General features: G+C 39.5%; 1 protein-coding gene across 1 annotated transcript in view; it reads left to right on the forward strand.

Moving 5' to 3' along the window:
* The window catches only part of MBD2 (methyl-CpG binding domain protein 2), a 53,989-nt gene that overhangs the window by 20,137 nt on the left and 20,631 nt on the right, over nucleotides 1-13,221 (forward strand). The window contains exon 4 of the mRNA XM_075932650.1: nucleotides 12,814-12,904. Coding sequence (XP_075788765.1) covers nucleotides 12,814-12,904 — 91 coding nt within the window. The remainder of the gene's footprint in view (nucleotides 1-12,813; nucleotides 12,905-13,221) is intronic.

Here is a 13,221-nt window from a genome sequence, read left to right on the forward strand (position 1 = left end):
CAAACCCAAACTTTTTTCTTCCTCGTGGATTTCAGTATCCCTGCCCTGTAGTGTATCTGCTGTGTTTGACCCTCCAGAGGTTATTGCTTCACAATGTAATATTTGTAAAGCACATGTTCTTTTCTTGAAAACCAGGACTCCTTGTTGCTAACTAGCTTAAACTTTTTGATCTCCAGGACATGCTACAAAGTCCACCTGTTTCTTCCCCAAAAGCTTAAACGCAGGGGTCACTTAGGGAATAGGATTTTTAATGTTATACCTATTTTGAGACTTGACCAGTTATCTACTGAAGTTACAAGACTGTAGTGCTTTTAAAAAATAAACGTGCCTAGAGCCTAGGAAAACTGTTTTGTCTGTATAACTCAGAATGGATTGATTTAAATCAAGATAATTTGAATCACTGGTTTCAATCATGATTTAGCTCAATAAGCGGAAAACCTTGATTTAAAAAATAGATTTTAGTCATATTGTGCATTGTACTGTTTAGATGTTTTCTTAAACAAAGGTTGAGACTCAGTAACCATTAAACATGTTGATTTTGCAAATAAATATAGGATTTATACTAAATTTGATGTTCCCTTTTACTAATACCATATACATACACACAATTAAGGGATTATATAACATATTTGCCCCAATTATTATTTTTTACATTTTAATTATATTAGAAAATGGTGAATGATGCATTTCTTACTAATTACAAGTTGAACCTTTCTTATCCGGCATGCTGGGGACCTGACTGGTGCTGAACCAGAAAATTTGCCAAATCACAGGAGGTCAATATTGTCTAGCAGCATTACCAATGCATCCACTTCTTAGTGGGCTCTTAGAAGATATTTAGGGGTAAATTACAGCTAAATAACAGCACAGAATACTGAGGGCCAGGGCTGCTGTCTGTAAATGAACTTTATGGGACTGTGGGAAACTTGGCCATAGTAAGTGGACATCCAGCAAACTAAAATCATGATGAACCATGGGTGTTGCTGGATCAGAGAGTGCTGAATTATGAGAAAGGTTCATCCTGTAGTTGATTAATATTTACTTATGGTTATTGTGCCAACCTTGACTTTGATAGAAATTCAAATTCCAATAAAATGCACAAAAACAGCATTTTAGTTTTATGTAATAAAAATATTAACTTAAGCTTTTTTCTTATTATCAAACACTTATCAAACCTTGCTTTGCTGCTAAAACTGATTAAAGGAAATATCTGTAATTAGTATGATGAACTGATTTATGGTAACCATGCCGTTAAGATTTTAGAATTAGTTGATATACCCTCACACCTAGTTTTTATTCATAGATTGGGAAAAGAAAAGCAAGCTTTCCTGCTTTTTTTGAATACTCCGTTAGTTTCTTAACTTTGAATGAAATAGTCATTGAGTGGAACTAGATGTATAAACTGAAATGACAAAAAGACTGCTGCTTGTCAAAGCTGGTTTAGCACTTCAGCAAACTTTGGTTCCAAGTGCTTATCTAGTGACTTCCAGTAGTTCAGTGGTTTGACTTTCTTTGAAACTTCAGTGGTATGTTGTGAGCAAGACGTGAGAAGTCATTCTTCCTCTCTACTCTGCGCTGGTTAGGCCTCAGTTGGAGTATTGTGTCCAGTTTTGGGCACCGCATTTCAAAAAAGATGTGGAGAAATTGAGGAGGGTCCAGAGAAGAGCAACAAGAATGATTAAAGGTCTGGAGAACATGACCTATGAAAGAAGGCTGAAAGAACTGGGTTTGTTTAGTTTAGAAAAGAGACGATTGAATGGGAACATGATAGCAGTTTTCAGGTATCTAAAAGGGTGTCATAAGGAGGAGGGAGAAAACTTGTTCATCTTGGCCTCTGAGGATAGAACAAGAAGCAATGGGCTTAAACTGCAGCAAGGGAGGTTTAGGTTGGATGTTAGGAAAAAGTTCCTAACTGTCAGGGTAGTTCAAACACTGGAATAAATTGCCCAGGGAGGTTGTGGAATCTCCATCTGTGGAGATATTTAAGAGTAGGTTAGATAAATATCTATCAGGAATCGCCTAGACAGTATTTGGTCCTGCCATAAGGGCAGGGGGCTGAACTCAAGGTCCCTTCAAGTCCTAGTATTCTATGAAACTTGACACACAAATGTATTGCTTAATACTTTTTTATTTAATTTAAATTACTTAAATAAATAAGTTGTCAATCTCTAATTTATTGTAAATAGCTTTTAAAATACTGATTTTATTTATAACAGATTTTTATTTAAATTACAATCAGATTTTACATTTAAAAAAATAAACTTTTTAAGCTATGTTCGTATAATTTTACATAAGTTCTAATCGCATTTGTCTTGCCAGTGTTTTAGCTCAGTGCCTTCACATTTCATTTGGCTTAAATCATCCATGAGAACCCCTGGCCTTTCGTACATACACAAGTTGAACAGTACAACCAGAAAAAGATCTCCTACCATAGAAATTAAGGAATTGGATTATATATTATATAAGGAAGGACAGACAGGGAAAAAAGGGAGGAGGGGTTGCCTTGTATATTAAAAATGTACACACTTGGACTGAAGTGGAGATGAATGTAGGAGATAGCTGTGTAGAGAGTCTCTGGGTTAAGCTAAAAGGGGTAAAAAACGAGGGTGATATCATGCTAGGAGTCTACTACAGGCCACCTAGCCAGGTGGAAGAGGTGGATGAGGCCTTTTTTAAACAATTAACAAAACTATCCAAAGCCCAAGATTTGGTGGTGATGGGGGACTTCAACTATCCAGACATATGTTGGGAAACTAACACAGCGAGGCACAGGCTATCCAATAAGTTTCTGGACTGCATTGGAGACAACTTTCTGTTTCAGAAGGTTGAAAAAGCTACCAGAGGAGAAGCTGTTCTGGATTTGGTTTTAACAAATAGGGAGGAACTAGTTGAGAACTTGAAAGTGGAAGACAGTATAGGGGACAGTGATCACGAAATAATAGAGTTCATGATCTTAAGGAAAGGTAGAAGGGAGACCAGCACAATTGAGGTAATGGATTTCAGGAAGGCAGATTTTGATAAGCTCAGAGAACTTGTAGGTAAGGTCCCATGGGAAGCAAGACTGAAGGGAAAAACAACTGAGGAGAGTTGGAAGTATTTCAAAGGGACGTTGTTAAGGGCCCAAAAGCAAACAATTCCGCTGTGTAGGAAAGATAGAAAATATGGCAAAAGACCAGCTTGGCTTAACAAGGAGATCTTGCACGATCTCAAAATAAAAAAGGAGTCTCATAAAAAATGGAAATTAGGACAAATAACAAAGGATGAATATAGGCAAGCAACACGGGAATGCAGGGGCAAGATTAGAAAGGCAAAGGCACAAAATGAGATCAAATTAGCTACAGGCATAAAGGGAAACAAGAAGACCTTTTATAAATACATTAAAAGCAAGAGGAAGACCAAGGACAGGGTAGGCCCACTGCTTAGTGAGGAGGGAGAAGCAGTAACAGGAAACTTGGAAATGGCGGAGATGCTCAATGACTTCTTTGTTTCGGTCTTCACCGAGAAGTCTGGAGGTGTGCCTAACGTAGTGAATACAAGCAGAGAGAGGGTAAGTTTAGAAGATAGGATACACAAAGAACAAGTTAAAAATCACTTAGGAAAGTTAGATGTCAGCAAGTCACCAGGTCCTGATGAAATGCATCCCAGGATACTCAAGGAGCTGATAGAGGAGGTATCTGAGCCTTTAGCTATGATCTTTGAAAAATCATGGCAGACAGGGGAGATTCCAGAAGACTGGAAAAGGGCAAATATTGTGCCCATCTATAAAAAGGGGAATAAGAACAACCCAGGAAACTATAGACCGGTCAGTTTAACGTCTGTCCCAGGGAAGATAATGGAGCAGGTAATTAAGGAAATCATATGCAAACACTTGGAAGGTAATAAAGTGATAGGGAATAGCCAGCATGGGTTTGTGAAGAACAAGTCATGCCAAACTAATCTGATAGCTTTCTTTGATAAGATAACGAGCCTTGTGGATAAGGGAGAAGCGGTGGATGTCATATACCTAGACTTTAGTAAGGCATTTGATACGGTCTCGCATGATATTCTTATTGATAAACTAGGCAAATATAACTTAGATAGGGCCACGATAAGGTGGGTGCATAATTGGCTGGATAACCGTAGTCAGAGAGTGGTTGTTAACGGTTCTAAATCCTGCTGGAAAGGGATAACAAGTGGAGTTCCTCAAGGGTCTGTTTTGGGACCCATACTGTTCAATATCTTCATCAATGATGTAGATATTGGGATAGAGAGTACGCTTATTAAGTTTGCAGATGATACCAAACTGGGTGGGGTTGCGACTTCTTTGGAGGATAGGGACATAATTCAGAATGACCTTAGCAAGTTAGAGAAATGGTCGGAGGTAAACAGGATGAGGTTTAATAGAGAGAAATGCAAAGTGCTCCACTTAGGAAGGAACAATCAGTTCCATACATACAAGATGGGAAGCGACTGTCTAGGAAGGAGCATGGCAGAAAGGGATCTAGGGGTCATAGTGGACCACAAGTTGAATATGAGTCAACAGTGTGATGTTGTTGCAAAAAAAGCAAATATGATTCTAGGTTGTATTAACAGGTGTGTTGTAAGCAAAACTCGTGAAGTCATTCTGCCGCTCTACTCTGCACTAGTTAGGCCTCAGCTGGAGTACTGTGTCCAGTTCTGGGCGCCACATTTCAAGAAAGATGTGGAGAAATTGGAAAGGGTACAGAGAAGAGCGACAAGAATGATTAAAGGTTTAGAGAACATGACCTATGAAGCCAGGCTTCATGAACTGGGCTTGTTTAGTTTGGAAAAAAGAAGATTAAGGGGGGACATGATAGCGGCTTTCAAATATCTAAAAGGGTGTCACAAGGAGGAAGGAGAAAATTTATTCCTCTTGGTTTCTGAGGACAGGACAAGGAGTAATGGGCTTAAAGTGCAGCAGGGGAGGTTTAGATTGGACATTAGGAAAAAATTCCTAACTGTCAGGGTGGTCAAATATTGGAATAAATTGCCAAGGGAGGTGGTGGAATCTCCCTCTCTGGAGATATTTAAGAACAGGTTAGATAGACATCTGTCAGGGATGGTGTAGACGGAGCTTGATCCTGCCTTGAGGGCAGGGGGCTGGACTCGATGACCTCTCGAGGTCCCTTCCAGTCCTATGATTCTATGATTCTATGATTCTATGATTCTATATACCAGCACCCTCTGTGTATCACCCACTTACTTCAGGATAATAATGACAATAGATGGCTCTTGTAAGATTCCCTAAGAGTCATATGTGCTCTCTGAAATGAGATTAGGGTTGTGTCTGGACTACAAAATCCTATCAGAAAAAGATATGCAAATTGCAAACTGCAATTTGTGTATCTTTTTCCGCTTTTCTTCCAAAAGATGCTTTTCCGACAGTTGTCCTATCTACACTGGGCCAGTTGTCGAGGGGGAAAAAAAGCCTCCTTTGGAACATCCCTTCTTCCTTGTAGAATTAGATTTACAGGGATGCCAAAAAAAGTGTCTACTTTTCTGAAACTTTTCCAGTATCCTGGAAAAACTCTGCAGTCTTAGATATATCCTAGAACTCTGAGAATCTGCAACTAATCAGGAAAAGTAGTGCAGAATAGTAAGTACAGGCAGTCCCCGGGTTACATGGATCCGACTTACATCGGATCCCTACTTACAAACGGGGTGAGGCAACCCCGCACTAGCTGCTTCCCCCCAGCAGACCAGGGAGACGCGGAGCGGCTTTTCTCAGCAGACACCTCAGCTTGAGAATAAAGGACTGAGGGAAGTGAGGTGTGGGAGAATAAAACCGAGCTCTGGAGAAATGTTTTGCTAGAGTTTCCCCTACAATATGTACCAGTTCCGACTTACATACAAATTCAACTTAAGAACAAACCTACAGTCCCTATATTGTATGTAACCTGGGGACTGCCTGTAGTGGCTGATCCTAAGTTGAATAATGTCTCATAATTCAGCTTGATCTTTAATTTAAGTTACTTGGAAGATAGAGTTTCAGGGGCCTTGCCAAAATAAGGCCTAACGGGGTCTTCCCAGAAACTATTACAGTGTTGTCTCACTGGGAAGGGGAGAGAAATAACACAAACTGAGAATAATCAAGGAGAGAGAGAGAACAGTGAGAGAGAGGGAGAAGTAAGAAAGCAAAAGAAAGAAAGACAGAACAGTATAACTCTGAGAGAAGCGAGAAAGAAAGATTTTGCATCTCTTAGCTAAAGATGTTAGGGCTGCAAACTAGTAAACTGCTTCTTTTGTTACTAGTTTCTCCTGCAATTGGGGAAGCAGGACTTTTTACTTTCCTTGTAAATACATAGAATACTAAACGTCCATCTTCCAACTGGAAATTCTCCAGTGTATAAGTTCTGACTGTGAGTGCTCTGATGCTGGAGCACCCACAGAAAAAATGAAGGGTGCTGAGCCAGTGGCAGAACCCCAGTCATCTCCTTTCCGTCGCCCCAGTGTCTCCTCCCTCCTAGCAGCCCCACCGATCAGTGTTTCTCCCTCCCACCTGCCATAGATTAGCTGTTCTGCAGCATGCAAGAGGAGCCGGGGGTCTGAGAGAGGCAAGCAAGAGTGGGGTATGTTTAGGGGAGAGTGGCAATGGAGATGGGGCAGGTCAGGAAAAGGCAGGGCAGATTGGGCTTTTGGGAGAAGAGGTGGAAAGCCTGGGGAAGAGTTGGGGGTTGTGCACCCCTTCCCCAGCACACTAGAAAGTTAGCACCTCTGCCCCAGGGCTCTGAAATTTGACTAGCTGCTCAGATCAAAAAGGGGTGTCAGTATTATGCCCCAAACCACTACTAAAAATTTGAATACATAGGACATTAACAGGGATGCCAGCCAGTATCTTTTGTATCAGCTGCTACTCGTAGATGTAAAAGGGAAAAAAACCCTACAGAAATGTCAGGCAAGTTATGAAATAACAACTTGAGCCTCCAGTCCTGCAAATTGCTTCAACCAGGCAGAATCCTACTGATAACACTAAGACAGTAAATAGATGCAGGGGTTTAAAGTAAATTGCACAATTAGCATCTGAAGGGTTAAATCAATTTGACTTTAACTAATAGGAAGGAACTGGTTAAGAATTTGGAAGTGGAAGGCCGCTTGAGTGGAAGTGATCATAAAATGATAGAGTTTATGATTTTAGCAATGGTAGGAAGGAGAACAGCAAAATAAAACAATGGATTTCAAGAAGGCAGACTTTAGCAAACTCAGGGAGCTGGTAGGTAAGATCCCATGGAAAGTAAGACTAAAAGGAAAAACAATTGAAGACTGTTGACAGTTTTTCAAAGGGACATTAATGAGGACTCAACATCAAACTATTCCGTTGTGTAGAAAAGATAGGTAGTATGATGAGAGATCACCCTGGCTTAACTGGAAGATTTTGATGATCTAAAAATCAAAGAAGTCCTACAGAAAGGACATGGTAGGACATTACTCAAAGAGGGAAAAACAATAACAGAAAATGTGGAAATGGCAGATGTGCTTAACTTTCTTGTTTTACATCAAGAAAGCTGGTGATGATTGGATGCCTAGCATAGTGAATGCTGGAGAAAATAAAGTAGGTTCAGAAGTTAAAATAGGAAAAAAACAAGTTAAAAATTACTTAGAAAAGCTAGATGTCTTCAAGTCACCAGAGCCTGATGAAATGCATCTTTGCATACTAAGGAGCTGATTGAAAAGGTATCTGAACCACTATCAATCATCTCTGAAAAGTCTTAGAAGTTGGGAGAGATTTGAAGACCGGAAAAGAGTAAATATAGCACCCATCTATAAAAAGGAAAATAAGGACAATCCAGGAAACTACAGACCAGTCAGCTTTTCTGTGCCAGGAAAGATAATGGAGCAAATAATTAAGGAATCCATTTGCAAACATCTGGAAAATAAGGTTAAAAGTAACAGTTTGCATTAGTTATCAAGAGCAAATCACGTCAAAGCAGCCTAATGGTTTACTTTGATTTGCCAAACAAAAAACTTCATTTAAAAAATCCAAATAAACTAATTGTACAAGTTCAAAGGATATGCAAAGTATGACCAGCAGAAACCTAGCAAAGAAATAAAGTTCTACCCATCTTTGCACCTAAGGCTTTTCATTCCCTCGTTACTTCCCCCATCAGAGAAAAAAGATACTTTTATAGCTCACGAGTCAGGAAATCTGGGCTGAATTTCTTGCTCTGTCACAGATTACTGTGTTACTTTGGGTAAATGTCATAATTTCTTTTTTTCAATTCCCTCACTGTAAAAGAATATTTCTTTATTTCACTCGAGTGCTGGGAAAATGGCCAAAGCATACACCATACCAATAGGATGGGGGACTCTTTGGAGAAACAGCGACTGAAAAAATCTTGGCTCATGATGGATAGTCAGCTGAGCATGAGCTCCTGGTATGACACTGTGACTAATGTGGTTAGTGTAGAAATAGGGGTCTATTATGTAGCATAGGGAGGTTATTTTACCTTTGCATTTGGCATTGGTACAATTGCTACTAGAATCCTGTGTCTGATGCTAGTGTGTACAATATGAGAAGGTTCAGAGAACCACAAAAATATTAGAGTTTTGATAAAAATGCCTTTTATCAAAAGTTTCCTGGAGCTCAATCTGTTTACTTTATTTAGTAGACGGTTATGTGGTGACTTAAACAATCTATAGTGACCTACATAAGGAACACAAATTTCATAATAGGGGTCTTTTTTTTATTATCAGAAAGAGCTATAGCAAGATCCCATGACTGGAAGTTGAAGGTAGATAAATTCACATTAGAAATAAGAGGCACAATTATAATGTTGAGGGTTACTCACCATTGGAAAAACTCACTAAGGACACATCTATACTTAGCAGACAATCAATGCGCCAGGGGTCGATCGTCTAGCATTCGATTTAGCGGTTCTAATATAGACCCACTATTGAACACTGAGGGCAGCTCCTGCCTGCATCCAGTTCTCCTCCTTCTGTGAGGAGTAAAGGAAGCTGACAGGAGCATTTGGTCCCACTGGCCTCTCGATGTGTGGACACCTCACAGCTCAGCTTAAGGTAAGCCAACTTCAGCTTTGCATAGCTGGAGTTGTATACCCTTAAGCCGACCTTCCAGGGGTTAGTGTAGATCTGGGATAAGGGTTGTGGTAGATTCTATCACTGGCAATTTTTCCACTGGATATCTTTGAAAAAATATGCTTTTAGTTCAGTCCACAGCTATTGAACTGAACGAAGAAATTCAGGGAAGTGTGTGTGTGTGTGTGTGTGTGTGTGTGTGTGTGTGTGTGTGTGTGTGTGTGTGTGTGTGTGTGTGAGAGAGAGAGAGAGAGAGATTGAGGAGATCAGACTAGATGATTATCTATTTTAGGTATTTATACAGTCCTTATCACCATTGTATGTGAGCATCTCACAATTCTTAAAGGCTATGTCTACACTGCCTCCTCTTGTGCAAAAAAAGGCAAATGAGGTGAAGCATAGAATATCACTGCCTCATTTGCATAATTAATGAGGCTCTGTTTTTGCGCAAGAGGGGGGTTTTGTGCAAAAAGGAGCCATTTACAGAGCTCCTTTTTGCGCAAAACCCCCCTCTTGTGCAAGAGCCATTCTTCCTTTTTCCAGGAAAAACGGCTCTTATGCAAGAGGAGTGTGTTGTGCAAAAACGGAGCCTCGTTAATTATCAAATGCGTGGTGCTATTCCACGCTTCACCTCATTTGCATTTATTTATTTTTTTTGCATAAGAGGGGGCAGTGTAGACATAGCCAAAGTGTTTATCCTCATAATATCTCTGTGAGGTAGGAAAGTACTGCTAATCTCCTTTAGATAATGGGCTTCCTACTCCAAGATCTTTCCATATCCCTGTTCTCCAGATACCAGTCTTGGAGCACATGTTTTGCCTGGTGCTTCCACTCACCCACATATCCCTTATTAACTAGTCTTCCTCTCTGGAACCTCATAGTCTTTGTAAGGTGTTGAGATAGTGATCTGGGGAAGCAAGAAGGAGGCCTCAGAGAACAATATTATCTGAGGGCACATCTTCCCTGCAGAGAGAAACTTATGACACCAAGTCTCACAGAGGCGGTCAGTTGACTCAGTCTGACAGGGCTGCAAGGCTAAAAATAGAAGTGTGGAGGTTCCTACTCTGACCCTCACTAGGTTTCAAAGCCAAGGCTTCAGCCCAAGCCTGAGCGTCAACACTGATATTTTGATCTCAGCAGCCTGAGCCCTTCAAGCCCATGTAAGTTGACCCATGCTCTGAGACTCATCACTGCAGGTTTTTCTTTGCCGTATAACAAATCCTGTGATGTAATTTCTGTGTGTGAAGATGAAATCCTTGGGCCTTGGTTAGAGTAATGGGGCACAATTTTAGAAACGGACAATTTAAAAAAAAATCCTTTGCAGAAACTAGTAATTATTTTATTAAAATAACTTGGTTGTCCTTAGAATTTATTGCACCAAATAGATTAAAATCAACGATTAAACTGAATTAGAAGTTTTTAAATTCCCTTTCATTGCTTATGCATTTCTCGATGTACTCTTAGGGTGTGTCTAGACTACATCTCTCTTTTAAAAGAGGGATGTAAATGAGGCACTTCGAAATTGCAAATGAAATCAGGATTTGAATTTCCCGTGCTTCATTTGCATAATCACGTCATGACGCTCTTTCAAAAAAGCACTATTTCAAAATTGAAACTGCAGGTTTCAATATAAAGGTTTACAGGATCTTTCAAAAAAGGCTTCAATTTTCGAAAGAACTGCATCTAGACTGCAGTTTCAATTTCAAAATAGCGCTTTTACAAAAGAGCGCCATGACGTGATTATGCAAATGAAGCACGGGAAATTCAAATCCCGGCTCCATTTACAATTTTGAAGTGCCTAATTTACATCCCTCTGTCAAAAGAGGGATGTAGTCTAGACACACCTTTAGTTATAGAGTAGCTACTTACACTTTCATAGTAACTAAAACATGGATTTCTTTAATGTTCTAGAATTTTAAAACCATTGTCACTTTATCTAAAGAGTGGTATTGGTTCTTATAGAAAATCTATTACACTTCTTTGGGGTACAATGTTTTAGCTATACAGAGAGTGGCAAATAATGCATATACCAGATGTAGGGTACTAAATATATAAAGTTGAAAGTGGAAGATGTAAGGGAAATAATCTGTCTTCAGCTACCATAAAGGTAACAATATAACTTAAGCGAAGTAGTCTACTTTAGAAAAGGTTAGGTGAGGAAGCCCCTATCTTGAAAGCTTCAGCTAGAAATAAGAGTTCAGAAACTGGACAAGACTTCATGGGAATAATTTTAAGATTCAGATGAAGTGTTCCTAGTTGTCTGAGCAAATGAGGAGTGATAGCAGTAAAAGGAAATTGTTACCACAGAGATGGCCAAGAACAAGTTGTGTCAGTGGAACAATTGTAGTCACGTAGTCCTACAGTCAGCACAAGGGCTGAGTCAGACTGGATGATACAAAGGTCTTAATGAGATGAGAGTTGACTTGTAAAATAATTATGAATATTTTGTTGCTTAGTTAAGAGAGTCATCCAACACTACTGCTATCTGCAGAAAAGTTAATCTCCTTTTAATTTATCTACCCTGAATGTTTTATGGATCATTCACCCACTGGTCCAGATGTCATGATGGAACAAGGACAAGAATCCCCATAGCAATTGCCTGTCACATTTTGCTGTCAATGCTTAAAGACAGTTGACTTTCTTATTAACCTTTTCCTCCCCATAGATAGTGCCCTCTATCCCTGAGAAAATGGCTTCTCTTTAATGATTCTTGTTCAGAAGTTTATTGCATTTCACTATGAACTTGATTGTTTTTTAATGAAGGAAGCCTTAGTAGATTAAGTACACTCATTAATTCCAAAGATAAGTGGTGGGTAAAGGAAGAGGGAAAATCAATTAATACATTACTAACTTGCCAAGAATGAAGACTGCACCTGATTTTATTTAAAATGAACTTATTGCTGCTTGCTTTCTGTGGTCTGTAGTGATAGCTGTGGAGACTACATGTCCATTGGTGTAATACTCTGCCATACCCTGAATGCAGGTTACTCATAAGTGCATGATGAAAGAGATCACAGTGAGTGGACAGGTTGCCTCTAGCCAATTTATGGAGCAATTTTAGTTTTTTGAATGAATTTTATTCATATTGGTAATATAAGAACCAATAGTACTAGCAGGACAAGCCTGAGAGTGTGTGAATGTTATGTTTGAAAAATGCACACCAGCAAAACTCAAAACCTGGGTATACAGTCTTGGGCTCGTGCCACGGGGCTAACAACAAAAGTGTAGACTTTGTAGCTCAGGCTGGAGTGTGGGCTCTGAAGCTAAAGGAGAGGGAGTGTCTGTCAGAGCCCAAGCTCCAGCCTAAGCTTCACTATCCGTCCTGCTGCTTTCTAGTGTAAGCTCTGTAAGCCTGAGTCTGTAGATCTGGGCTCTGAGACTTGCTGCTGCAGATTTTAAAACACAAGGGAGATGTATCCTAAAAAGCGGAACACTGGATGACAGAAGTAGAAAGAAGGAATCTGTACCCTCTGTAGGAGTATCTCAGGCTAAAAGTCAGAAGTTTTTAAATTAGAAAATACTGATAGAAAATATTTACTCCCATGAAAGTGAGTGTCAAAGCTTTTATCAAGGGATGAGATAATTAGTGGAATAACAACCACACCTCAGTCTTTGTGTAATAAGTTGTATGGGCATTAAAATGCTGATATTACTGACTTTTATTTTATAGGGTGCAGTTGTAGGCCATCAGTTATCACTTCACTTGTTTAAGTGTTCTACATGTTTTTATCATGAATAAATTGTATGGTGATAAAGCAACCTCTTTCCATCTTTCAGCTTTTCTGGGAGAAGAGGCTACAAGGCCTAAGTGCATCTGATGTCAGTGAACAAATTATAAAATCCATGGAGCTACCTAAAGGTCTTCAAGGTACTGCATGCCCTTAGCAGCTATGGTATGCCTAGTAAGCAGAATGTATACAAAAGATCATGTTATCTTTTCAAATATTCTTAAGCAGTTATGGTGTCTGTCTCTGACTTTGATTTACTTTAGCAACTCTCAGATCTTGACATATGCTTGTTGGCAGAAACACCTGTCTCCTCAAAAGGGTTTTCTGTTTTATCAAGTTACTTACTTAACTAATACAGGCAGTCCCTGGGTTACGTACAAGATAGGGACTGTAGGTTTGTTCTTAAGTTGAATTTGTATGTAAGTCGGAACTGGTACATATTGTAGGGGAAACTCTA

The sequence above is a fragment of the Pelodiscus sinensis genome, chromosome 6 (assembly GCF_049634645.1).
Source record: "Pelodiscus sinensis isolate JC-2024 chromosome 6, ASM4963464v1, whole genome shotgun sequence".
Lineage (NCBI taxonomy): Eukaryota > Metazoa > Chordata > Testudines > Trionychidae > Pelodiscus > Pelodiscus sinensis.